Source organism: Artemia sp. Qi Xiang Cuo, chromosome 1 (genome assembly GCF_049724085.1).
Source record: "Artemia sp. Qi Xiang Cuo chromosome 1, ASM4972408v1, whole genome shotgun sequence".
NCBI lineage: Eukaryota > Metazoa > Arthropoda > Branchiopoda > Anostraca > Artemiidae > Artemia > Artemia sp. Qi Xiang Cuo.
Window position 1 is genome coordinate 79,284,023 of NC_142794.1, and position 13,761 is coordinate 79,297,783.

At 35.1% G+C, this 13,761-nt stretch overlaps 1 protein-coding gene across 5 annotated transcripts in view; it reads left to right on the plus strand.

Moving 5' to 3' along the window:
* dare (NADPH:adrenodoxin oxidoreductase, mitochondrial) overlaps window positions 1-13,761 on the plus strand; it is a 75,055-nt gene that overhangs the window by 37,714 nt on the left and 23,580 nt on the right. For 4 of the 5 annotated variants that reach the window (XM_089096370.1, XM_089096387.1, XM_089096376.1 and 1 more), the window contains exons 2-4: window positions 2,273-2,472; window positions 4,539-4,757; window positions 9,806-10,021. In XM_089096370.1, the coding sequence (XP_088952496.1) occupies window positions 2,305-2,472; window positions 4,539-4,757; window positions 9,806-10,021 (603 nt within the window). In that variant the 5' untranslated portion in view covers window positions 2,273-2,304. The remainder of the gene's footprint in view (window positions 1-2,272; window positions 2,473-4,538; window positions 4,758-9,805; window positions 10,022-13,761) is intronic. The other variant, XM_089096392.1, reaches the window with a different exon arrangement.

Sequence of the window (13,761 nt, forward strand, 5' to 3'; positions counted from 1 at the left end):
TCTTCTTCAGGCAGTCTTTAGGGATTGCAGCCACTATTAAATTAAGGTCATTCTGTAGGTAAGTCATTTTCTAGATAGGGAGAGATAAGGGCACCCTAGCATTTTTGTTAAAGTTGTTTGTGTTTTTTGGAGCTCAGGGTAGACCCAACAAAACCGAAACCCAATACACCATACATGAAAGATCAAAGAATTACAGAAACCTCCATATGTGAAAGATCAAAGCCACTGCTGATAGTCTAGAAGATTCTAAGTATTAGATGGCACTATTGGGGCACATGGTCCGTATGGCTAATTGCAAGCTTTCCTATGAATGCTTAGTACTGACCTCCCTCCCTGGCAATAGAAGGTGGGGATGGTAGATAACAATGCTTGGCTTGTGCCTATAGAAGGATGCTACACTGGCAGGAGTATCTTTGGAAGGCTTGTCGCCCAAAAACTGTTCAGTGGTCATCATGGAGAGGCACATTTGTCGCCATATACGAAAGCCTGTGTGAGAGGAACTAAGTAAGCTCAGAAATTTTAGGTAAAAACTCATTATTTTACAAAAAAAAAAATCTTCCTAGACCTCTTGTGGAAAAATCACTGTAAAGCTAAGGTCAAGATGTATGCTGATAAAGCGGCGTTCACAAGCGTGTCTAGCTAGAATCCCATGTCTTGACACGTGTCTAGTCAGAATTCAATGTCTAGGCAACAACCATTCACAAGTAAAATTCGGCGCTTAGCTAGACACACTAGATAAGGCGCTTGGCTAGACATTGAGATCTAGACTCTAGAACTCAATGTCTAGGATTTTCGATTACAGCCAATCAGAATGTGTCAAGTTCCACTATTTTCATCATTTTTGTTTACATTTTTAACTGAAATTTAATTTTTGTTTTCTCATTAATTGTTTTTTTTCATTTTAGGCAAATATGCAACACCAGGCACAATAGTGAAGCATACTAAGGCAATTGTTCAATTTTGAAAGTTTTGCCCGAATAAGCTCTCTTGATTGGTTAAAATGACAATTTGAAACTAAATTTGTAGTTTTAGCTAAGCACTGAATTTTACTTGTGAACGGTCGTTGCCTAGACATTGAATTCTGGCTACACACGTGTCTAGGCATGGGATTCCAGCTAGACACGCTTGTGAACGCCGCTTAAGAATACGCCATTCCTCTTTTCCTAAATACTGTTTTGGAAAACAGTTGGCGGTTCAAGTTTAATTTGAGTATATTTCTTGCTACTGTATATTTACTATTTTTATAACAGTATCTATGAAAACATAAGTATAAGGAGGTTAAGAATCTTTATTTTTAGGTTTCGTTTCCGATGAGCCCAAATGACCAAATTTAGCCTTCCTTTTGAAAAGAAAATTAGACTGGGTAGATGCATACCTTTATAGATAAGATTGAGGCAATCCTTCTCTTTCAAGATTATTGAAGTTAATTCCTAGGAAATTTGGGACCTTTACTTGAGTAGGACTATGCTCATTTGTGGTTTCAGAATCGTTCAATCCTTTACCCTATAATATTGGGAGTGTGTATGTATGATTAAATATATAGAGTAAATATTTCTTAAATAAATAAACAACATGCAATATTCTTTAATGCCATGGGTAATTTACCAAACTTGGCCTTCCTTTGGTAATTTACCAAACTCAGCACTTACTTAGGACCATGAAAAAAAGGAGGTGCATGTTTTTACTTACACAATCTTACATGAATATAAGGAGCTGGGGGCAATTAGGGAAGTTCAATGAGCTGACAGCTGTATGGGCTTGAAAAGTTCTGAAACACTTTTTTGAACTCTCTAGAAATATCCTCCGATGCCCCCTTCCTCCTTAGAGTTATACTCCCATGCAGCAATAAATACAATAAATCCTGGAATGTCTGAATATTGTATGTTTTAATGCTATCACAGGTATACAAAGGTTCAAACCTCAGGGACGGGGTATCAGAGAATTATTCCTAGTGAAATCAGGCAGAAAATGCAGAAAGTGAGTTTGCTGGCTATTATTTATTTCTGAAGGGTTGTCTTGGACCAATCTTGAAGTGTAGGAAGTTCTCCCATATTGACCCAATTTCCCTGTGTGTAGGGATGTTTATTGTATATTCAATAAATAGGTTCTTAAATTGTTTCAATGCATTAACAATTGTGAATTCTTAAAGAAACACTAACCAACAATTGCAATTCTAAAGAGATTTCAGTCAAGATTTTTTGCTGTTTGGAATTTGATAAGAAATCTTTTAGCTAAATACTTTTTTTTCAATTAAATATTTTTATGTTTCTAGGTAATATTGACATTCTGAATTAAATATTTTTGATGATGAGACTACTGAGAAAATTACTGGCTGATCACTGTTCTAGTCATCACAAAACTGCTACTAGAACCATAGTGGAAACTCGGAGGTATAATAATAATCAATCACACAAGGTCTGTGTTGTTGGGAGTGGTCCAGCTGGATTTTACACTACACAGTATATACTGAAAGTAAGTCTTAGGTTTCAATTAGCTTCAAAGGTAAATAATGGTAAAACAATTGTTGAATTTAAACTAATTATTTATTTTTCTAATTTTTGCACCACCAACAAAAGTATTTATCACATGGTTTTAAAAGTTATAAAGAAATATTTAAGGGAAATGGGAACTTCCTGGAAGGGTGTAAGGAGGGAGGCTTTGAATATATTAGGATAGAGGAGGAGAGTGCATAGCTGTGTTGGCCTCAGGCGGCTTGGTGCTGAGGTGAGCTGTAAGTATTAGTAGTAGAAAACACAAATTTCTAATTATTAAAAAACATAACTCATTTGAACAAGAAGAAATTTTTTTCCGATGACCTGAACCATCAAATTTGACAAGACCAGACATGGGACTGTAAGAATCACAATGAATCGAAAACGAAAGTATTTTGTCTGGAGACTAAAAATAAAACTCATTTTAAATAGCAGTGGTAAAAAAAAAATCCCCAAAACCCCTAAAATATTCAAACAGTTCATTTGTCCGCCACATTAATTAAAAAAATAAATAAATCCCTACTTTTTGTTATTGCTAATTTTGCAAAACAATAGAAAATGCCTTTAGGACAACCCAAAATGTAAATTTACACTTATTAAAAAGGATAATTTCTTTGAATAAGAAGAGATTTTTTTTCAATCATCGGAACCATTAAACTTGACAAGATCAAAAAATGTAAATTCACAATGGCTGAAAATGAGCTACCTAGACCATAAAATGTAACAGTACCAATTCAAGGAGCTAAGACAAAGGGCATTAAAAAATGTCTGAAGGAATATCAAAAGAAATAAAGAACAAAGAAATTTGTTGTTATAAAAATTGACAGTGAGAATTGCAACGAGTAAAAAACAAAAATGAAGAACAAAGAAATATAAGGTTAGAATATAAGTGGCAACAAGACAACAAGTCAAAAACGAAAGTGAAGAACAAAGCCATCCTAGACCTGGGAAATGGACATGTTCGCAAAAATGACTTCAATGAATTCAAACTACCTGAAGATATGATTTCCAATGGTAATTTAATTGAGTAAGTATTTGGGTATTGCCTGGGAAATCAAAATTTTGAGGTAATGAAGGAATGAATTATTTTATCTTCGCTCAACAAAGAATCTAGTAAAATAAATGCGAAAATTGTCGATCACCTTCTATCAGAATACAAATTTTGTGAAAGTTAAGATTCTGTGAAGAATAAACAGGAAGGAGAAGTTGAATTCACTACAGAACAGCTCAATTCAGTTGAGACTGCTAATTTGCCTCCCCATGACTTAAAAGTAAAGAAAAATACAATAGTTTTGCTTATTCATAACTTTGATATTTCAGGAGAGATGTGCAATGGAACCCGTCTTTTCGTTACTGAATTCTGTACCAATATAAGTAAGCCACATATTTTATCTAAAAACTGGCATACTGATATGTCTGGCCTCAAAACGATCTATATAGATTACAACTTTAAGGAAGAACTCTTATTTTTCCAGGGTAGTTGTTGTATATATATATATATATATATATATATATATATATATATATATATATATATATATATATATATATATATATATATATATATATATATATATATATATATATATATATATATATACCAGAAAGTGTATGCGGGGGTGAAACCAGAAGTGTATTTACATACGATGGAAGGTTGGGGCGAGTCTGATACATTGAAGTGTTCTGTTAAGTTCAGTTTTTTTTTCTGGGAGGGTTATGTTGGAATAATGTTAGCCAGGAAACCCCCTCCCTATCCTGTGTGCGAATATATTACCCATGCCCCTTCTGGATTTCGATTTTAATCTTTAAGCCTCTGTTTTTTGAATTGCATTAAGTGATATGAAGTAAAACATGCAATAATTACAGAAAAATTAAAAGTGAAAAGTGTTGGGACACAGGGGGAAGTTTTCAAGCAGAATTGAGAAAAAAAAAATAATTTGAATAATAGAATTAAATTCTACTGGAAAATTAAAAATTCTTGGACAGGACAAGATTTAGTTTTCAACTTATCAGCAAAACTAGGTATTCTTAATCTTTTATTTCTAGAACCACCCGAAGGCGACTGTTGACATTTATGAGAGACTACCTGCACCTTTTGGGCTAGTTAGATATGGTGTTGCACCAGACCATCCAGACGTGAAAAACGTAATTCATGCTTTTGGTCAAACTGCACAATCTAGTAGAGTGACATTCCTTGGGAATGTAGCTATTGGTGCTGATGTGACATTGGCTGATCTTCGAAACGCCTACGATGTTGTTGTTCTAGTAGGTACATATATGTTATTTCAGTTTTTTATACCATTGACCTTGCCTGTATACCGTAAGAGGGGGGAGGGGTCCTAGTCTCTTCTCAGATTGTACTATAGGTCTACCTGGACATATTCGAAACTAATGGGCTATAAATTAGTGGTCGCCAACCTGTGGTCCATGAAAATATTTAGGTGGTCCGTGAAGAAAAAGGACCATTATCAAACAATGCCCCTTTTTTATGTTCCATTAACATAAAATAAAAGGAGGAAACTTATAGATTCAAAATTTGAAAGTCAAGTTTATTATTATATAGCTTTATAGCACCTGAAAAAGGCTAAAAAAAAAGAATCGGCATGGGGGTTTTGTTGACACATTAAACAATTTCTGCCGCTGTACATTCTTGAATCAGCATAATCTACGACAGGATATATTTCTGTTGGATTTCTGTTTCCACAAAAAAGTTTCATTCTGTTTCAATTTGCTATTCTGTCTCCAGTATAAATTTAGTTTTGTTCCTATGGAGACTATACGTTCCTGATTTTCTGCACCTCAGCATAAGCTTCTTGAAAGTAAACTAATACTTATGTGTGCAAGTGTTCTAAAAGTTGAAAAATATTAAGTGCACAGCTATCCATTTGAAATTTATTTAATTAGTGAACTTTTCTAAAATTATTTAGTGAGAAAAAGCAAGGACCCATAATGAGATAGAAAAGCCAAGTGAATATTTTGCACTTCTTTGGGATAGATAATTTTGAAGATCACACTGCCTTTCCAAGCAGTGAAGATAAAACAAGTGATGAAAATAGTAACATTCGTGAGCTGACCAGTGAATTTGACTTAACAGAGCATCCACAGTCCTCGTCAGAAAACTTTACAAAGAACATCCAAAAAGGAGGTGAAAAGAAAAATACGCAAAGTATCAAGAAAATAAGATTCAGACTACCTGAAATTTGGATTTATTCAAGAACCTGGTAGTGAACTGGACCCAAGAGCTCATTGTGTTATTTATCATGCAAGTTTATTTAATGCTGCCCTGAAAATGTCAGAACTTGACATTTACTTGCAATCAAAACACTCAGATTTAGTTGACAAACAACTTGAATATTTTCAAAGAGCGCATGAAGGTGAGAAAAAGCAAACAGGGGCTTTAAAAAATACGGTTGCTGAAGATAAGTCTCTATTAGGGCTAAACGGAAAGGAGGTCGTCCTCGTCTGGGGTGGGAGGACGTCATAAAGAAAGATTTAAAGGAAATGGCAACTTCGTGGGAGTGTGTAAAAAGAGAGGCTTTGAATAGATTGGGATGGAGGAGAAGCGTGCGTGGCTTTGTTGGCGTCAGGCGGCTTGGCGCTGCGGTGAGTTCCTAGTAGTAGTAGTAGTAAGGGCTTCCTACTTGATAGCACTCGAAATTGTACGGAATAAAACTCCATATATGATAGGAGAAGACTTAATCAAACCTTGCATGTTACAAGCCTGTGCAGCTGGTTTTGGAAAACAGGCTATCCAAAAACTGAAGTCAATTTCTATTTCTGCTAACACTTTTAGGCGCAGAATTGAAGAAATGGCTGAAGATATTAAAAATCAAGTTATAAAAATGGTAAGAAATGCACAATTTTTTTCAATTTCACTTGACGAATCTATAGACGTCAGTAACAAAGCAGTTGTCTTTTGTGTTGTAAGGGTTGATTTTCAAAGATAATTCCAAGAAGAACTTCATTGCTCACTGGATTTGGAGATCAGAGTTACTAGCTTCAATATTTTTAGAGCACTTGATAGTTATTTCATGAAGCACAAAATTGAGTGGAAAAAATGTATTGGCATTTGTACAGACAGTGCTGTAAAATGACTGGACATTGTTCAGGAGTTGTTAGTCACCCAAACATTTTGTCTACCCATTGCATTATACATCATGAGCAGCTTGTGGTAAAAAAATGTTCCCAGAAATAAATGAATTATTATCCAGTGCAATATAAATTGTGGATGTTATTAGACATAAAGCTCTGAACTCTCAGATGTTTGAAAGAAATAGGTTCTCAGTATACTCACCCTTTTCATCATACTAAGGTACGATTGAGGATTGAGGGCAGAATACTGAGCCAACTATTTGTCTTTGCGAAGATTTTTTTTCTTAAGAGGCAAAATAATCAGAAATTTCAAGGACTCTTGTCCAATGATGAGTGAGTAGCCAGGCTGGCATGCCTGGCAGATATTTTTTCTTTGTTAAATGAACAACTAAACATACTTTTGCAAGGACAACTTAAGGACCTGTTTACATTATGAAGAAAGATAGATGCATTTTGAAAGAAAATATCACTGTGATAAACACGGTTGGCAGATGTAGACCTACAAATGTTGATGAATATATGGGAGAGAAGGATCTCAACTGTCAAGGGGTATCCATGAGTATTCAACAGCACTTTCAGTCACTGATATAATATTTTGATTTGTATTACCCAAGGGAAGAAGATCCCAGACATGTAAATATGTAGATAATAGATCGATTTGTATATAACATTGAAGAGGACAAATTAAGCATAAAGGAAACAGAAAGCCTGACTTGTCTTTCTTGTGAGGACAGCCTAAATTCGAAGTCCTCTTTATCTAGAGCTTATTTTTGGGCCTCTCTAAAAAATGACTGCACATTACTGAGGGAGAAAGCTATGAAAACTTTGATTAAAATTTCAATTATATATTTGTGTCACAAAAAATTTTCATATGTAACATTAATTAAGATTCGGTACCACTCTTGGCTTGAAATAGATGCAGCTCTTCGTCTTGCAGTAATATCATTGACCAAACTTGACATCATGATGTCAAATATACAAGAGAGATCATTACACTAAAAACGTAACGTCAGTTATATATATATATATGTATATATATATATATATATATATATATATATATATATATATATATATATATATATATATATATTATCTTTATTTCCTGTTAATTATATTAAAACTTTTCTAATTATCATGTATGGATGTATTTACAGCACCTTCCTTTTCCAAATCAACATAAGTGGTCCACCAAATAAAAATGATACATTTCGTGGTCCATGAACTTCTAAAGTTTGGTGACCGCTGCTATAAATGATATTTCTAGTGCTAAGGACCCTCTCCAGGGAAATCTACTCAATCCTCCACTTTCAGGAGTTGGAAGTGTGTCTATCTATGTCATTAGGAAATAAGAGCTCCATGGAACCAATCATTTTTGTAAGAATCATAAATAATCAAACTATTTAAAAAAGTTAATTATTGAGCAATTTTTTCTGTTGATGAATTGTTCCTATATGATGAGGCCGAGGGTGTCTATAGAATTTTCGATTAAATAGTAGTCATATTTGTTTCAGTAGACGCAGACTTCAACCCCCCCCTCCAAAACTAAAACTGAAAACTAACCAAAATTACCAAATACTATATATGAGGGAGGTTGTCCCTCCTTCTCCCCCCCCCCTTGTCCATGCTCTTAACACATGAATTTGACCAGTCCGCTCCACGCCTAACGTTTTAAGAACAAATGCACTAGCACAACATCAAGGTTACTTAGGCTTAGACATCAATTTACGTAGGCTTAGGTCTTCCCACGCCTGATGGCGCACAAGGAGACTACACTGCCTCTCCACGGTGACCTGCAGGGCTGCAGACTAAAGATTTTCGGGCAACGATCTAGATAACACAGCATCCTTCGACCTTCGCCGAGAGTTGCCCTTCGCTGAGTGTTGCCCTTTGTTGTTCGTGTATTTTCTTGCCGAGAGGAGTCCAACATTACGCACAATGAGGGAGACGATCCTCGCCCATCCGCATCATTTGACCCCAATAACGACATTAGCTAAAAAAAATTGTAGTATTACTTTGACCTACAACAAGTCACGAGATATACTTTTTCGGAGGATTCCTGTAACAGCACAGCACTAGGCAAGTGTAAAATAATGTCTGGGTGCAGTAATAATCCTTATAAATTATCGTATTTAACCATGGATGCGTAGGTAGTATTATCCTGCTAAATGTGTCTCCTGATAACCAAAATCCTTCGTTTCATGATAACCAAAGACAAGAATGTGCAATTTTCAAAGAAGAATGTCAAGCAGGGAAGATAAAGGAATTTTTGAAAGGTTGTGAAGAGAAAGTATAAATTTGTAATAAAATAACACGTTCAGTTTCTGCTGTCTTTTGTGGCTTATTGATTCATCTGTTTCAAATTTTCTTTTTTGCTTATTTCCACATTTGCACTTTTTCTTATTTTTTTACTTTTTAATGACATAATATGAGCAGAAAATTAGCAAAAATGTTTTTTTTTTGCTAGAAATAAAGAATTAGAAATTTTGCGCTCGTCCAGTGACCGGCATCCTGTCCTTCTCGCTGTAAAATTAATATCTTAATTCTGTGGCGTTAAGCAAAATGGATGTAAGTCCAAAAGTAATTAAGCATATGGTTTATAAGGGCTCGAAGAGATCTATCGATTGGTCAATTGAAAATGGGCTTATCTTCAATTCTGACCGAGTTATAAATTGTTCCAAAAGGGCATAACAAAGAGTGTAAGTCTCTTATTTTCTAAGTAACAAACAATTCAGCAATTTGAACATTTCCAGCGAAATACGATCAAAAAGTTCACTAGGAATCAACCTTTAAAGTTTCAACTTTATTAAAGTCTGATTTGTGAGAAAGACTTTTTCATTGTGCGTTTTTAATTTCATTTTGCTCTCCTGTAAAATCGTAAAAAGTGGACTTATGACCTTTTTGCTTAACGCCACAGAATTCCAAACAGGATAAAAATCTGGGTATGAAGGTATCTTTGACTTGAAATTGGGATTATTCAACCCAATAAACAAACGACGTAAAAAATCGTAATCACTTGATTTTTACTTTTCTTATTAAGGCTCTTTTTGTGTTTTCAGTTCAGCCAATAAAAAAAAACAAAAAAAACGAAAAACAATCGACATCTTAAATGGTGAAGATAGATAATCTTAAAAGTAAAGTATTTGAATCGTGACCTAGCTTGGCTGACCGTTATATAAAAAGTTATTTTAGTGCTGTTTTAGTCTCATCTGAATTTTTAGGCTTATGGTGCAGCACAAGATAAATGGCTGGGAATCCAGGGTGAAACTTTGCCAAACGTGGTGTCAGCAAGACGGCTTGTTGGCTGGTACAATGGCCTACCTGACGATACAAATCTTACTGTTGATTTCACTGTTGAACGGGCTGTTATCGTTGGAAACGGAAATGTTGCGTTAGATGTCGGGAGAATTTTACTGACGCCAATTGATGTACTAGCTGTAAGCTTCTCTTTGCTTGATTGTCGGATTTCTTTACAGCAACTGCAACTATGCAGCAACTACATGATTTCCTCCTATGATACATTAAAACAGGATGAGTAGAAAAAAGTACACAGTTTAAAGTATTTATAGACCTACAGTCTTTTTTGCTACCGGTGCACATTTTATCTTTTTTTATTTTTCTGTCGACTTTTATTATTTATTCTAAGCAATTGCTTTTGGTATTTCTGCTATTGTTAGCGCCAGGGATGCTTTGGTAACCGGTAGTATTTTTAGAATTACCGGTATATTAATTCTATTTTTAGAAATAGAATTAATATTCATAGAATTTTTTCAAAATAAATAAATTATCGTTTCCTAACTACGACTCAAGGATACAAAGAGGGAAACGATTATGGGTAGCTTTTGCGCTTTTAATACATCATCCGTCAAAAATTATGGATGTTTTTAGCTGAAATTTTTTTTCACATGCGTATTTTAATATCTCGCATATAATTGTGCTTAATTTCCTAGGTATTTTCTTAAAAATATAATTAAGTTCTATAGACCTTAGATTGTGTGGATTTTATTGGAAGTGTATCACAGGAATAGCAAAATTTTACTAAGTCAGAATAACGGTTTACTAAGTCAGAATAGGTTTTATGTGAGCTGAAACTTTAACCGACTGGCTGGTTTTTTTTTTCAATATTTCCAATATTCCAATATAACACTATTTCAGTAGAAATCGTTTAATTAGGTGCAAATCTTTCTTTTTACCAACTAGCTGACAGTAAAGGGCGTACCTCTTCATCGACCCATGCATGACGTCTTTGGCCATAAGTACAAAATGAAGCTCAAGTTCGTGCTTTAAACTTAGCTGTCGTTTTTAAAAATAGATTTAACCTGCCCATTCCAGACCTTGAATACAATTTTCTTTGAAATGATTTGCAGTAACTCCAGAGGTACGCTTGGTGTCATTGTGTCTATAAAACATACGCTACCTCCTCTCATTGCATTTTAAAGTAGAACCGTTAGGTTCTGCTTTAGTTTCTGATTGAGACGTTTGGTCTTAGGAGATATAAGTCAGACGATCTTGTCATTTCACCTGCAATAGTAGGCTCCCATTCCCAGGTATGGATGTACCAGTAGGCCCACTAGCCCCGGGATTAGGGGGCATAATAAATCAACTAAAAGTGGACTGATGTGATTCGTCGTCAAAACGCCAGGTGTACTCTACCGCCGCGCTGTCTATTTACAGAAAAGAATAGGGATGATTTTAAACAATACAGGAATTTCGTGGCCACTTATAAACTGTCAGAAGTCTCACAGGAATAACAGCTGAGACTTCGGTATCACCTCTCTCTTAAATTATTTTTGGCTCATCAGTTGCGTTCTATTTAGTGCTTCCACTATTCCCGAAGTTTCGGGGACCTCTCCGAAAATCTCACAAAAACGTAGCGTCAAAAACGCTTGGGCCTAGGAGTGTCAAAGCTTTAAATCTTGCCTTGCTCATTCCGTTCATACCAAAACATCTCAAAACTGAACATTATTTTCTGCAATTTTTACAGTAGGCTAAATCATTTATTGTGTACATTTATATTTACGCTTCATTTGATTGGCAATATACTCTGACCTGTCTTTCAATATCAAACAACTTAAACTCATCACTTCATACAACTTATCCTCATCACAACTTATCCCCTAATGATTATGGATTTCTTCTCAGCTTTGATGCAAATTCCATCTCATTTTCTAGTACTCCATACTAATCAATAATTTGTTTCAAACAGTTCGTAGGAACGAACTGTAAGTAAGGAGCCACCTGGCTCAATAGTAACTGAATCTCTTAAAAACGGAATTTTGATACCAATAGATCCATCAAAAGAATCGAATTTTTATGCAGTTTCAGTAATATAAGTTTCAATAAGTTTAGTCTTAACCGTCAAAGGTTACGAGCCTGAGAAAAATTGCCTTATTTTCGAAAAAAAGGGGGAGGTAGAAACCCCCTTTAAGGTCATAGAATCTAAATGAAAATCACACCGTCAGATTCAGCGTATAATAGAACACTACTATATAGGTTTCAAGCTCTTATCTGCAAAAATGTGGATTTTTTTTTCTTTTTTTTGCCAGAAGAAAGAACACGGATGCGTGTTTATTTGTTTTTTTGTTTTTTTTCCCAGGGGTGATCGTGTCGATTCAGTGGTCCTATTATATCGGGAGAGGGCTCATTCTAACGAAAATCTAAAGTTCTAGTGCCCTTTTTAAGTGACCAAAAAATTAGAGGGCAACTGTGCTCCCTCCCACGTCCCTGTTTTCTCAAGATCGTCCGATCAGATTTTGATATAGCCATTTTGTTCAGCATATTTGAAAGGCTGAATAACTATCTCTTTGGAGATATCATGACCCCCCTTAGCCCTTAGGGAAAGGTTTTTAAGGTACAAAATGTGTCCATTATTTATGAACCATATAGTATTTGTTATTGGGAAGTATGCATACATTTTTTCGGGTGGGGTGGGCAAATTTTCTGCTGGTGACATTTTACACGGGGAGGGAAGTTTCCAGGGGATATTATACACTGGGGGAATCTGCCAGAATTCCTATACAAAATTGTTGTTTTATTTCTTGCTTTCGTTTTTCGGTCTCAATTTTATGCGTGGAGCTGTTAAGTGTAACTGTCCTGGGTAAATTTTCACCGGGATTGGATTGTCTAGAGGATATATCCGTGGGGAGGGCATTAGTTCGTGGAGGTGGGGACAGATTTTCTGGGATTACTTAAAAACAATCATAAACTATACACAAAAACAGGTTTTTTCAACTGAAAGTAATGAGCAACTTTAAATGTTAAAGGAAACAGAAATTATTACGTATATGAGGGGTGCTGCCTCCTCCTCAACACCTCGCTCTTTATGCTGAAGTTTTAATTTTGTGCCAATTCTTTAAGAACGACTTCTGAAACACCATGTTCGTTTAATTTGAACAATAAGAAGTTTTTTTCAAAATTGCTAAAAACCTTTAGCGTAAAGAGCGAGGTGTTGAGGAGGTTACAACCCTCTTCATATACGTAATAATTTCTGTTCGTTTTAAGTTTTAATGTTTCTCCTTACTTTCAGTTGAAAAAACCTTTTTTTAAAATTTAATTGTCTAAAAAACTCCTAGTTCATGCACTCTTGTCTTAGTGGCGTTGATCAGATCACTATAGCCTTGTAAAAAGTAGAATAACCAAAGCACAGTACATTTTTTCTCAGTTGAGAAAAAAATTGAATAGGAAGATAAGTTTGCAAACTAGAACTAGAATATTGAAAGCTACGGTAATGACAGTGATCAAATATGACCCTGGATCATAAATGCATTAAAAGGCTGAAGATGATTTGCTAAATGCTTTCCAGTGGAATTGTCTAAGGGTTGCCTTAGGTACTTGTTTCACAGAACGTATGTCAAGCAATAAAGCTCTACGAAAAATTTAATCTGATCTAAATTTCTACGACTATAATGAAAGAAAATTTGAGATGGATAGGCCATGCTATACGGATGATTCGTCCTCGAATGAGGTGGAAAGAGGTCATGCGGAAGGATTTAAAGGAAGTTGGAACTTGGGAGGGAGTAATGCCTGAAAACTGGAATAGATTGGGGCGAAGAAGGACCGTGCTTTGTTGTGTGACCTCGGTCGACTTGGTTTTGCAGTGAATTATTATTATTAGCAATAACAATATTTCTTTCCCATTTTGAGCACATTTATGACTTCCCTGGCTTTGCGTTTGATT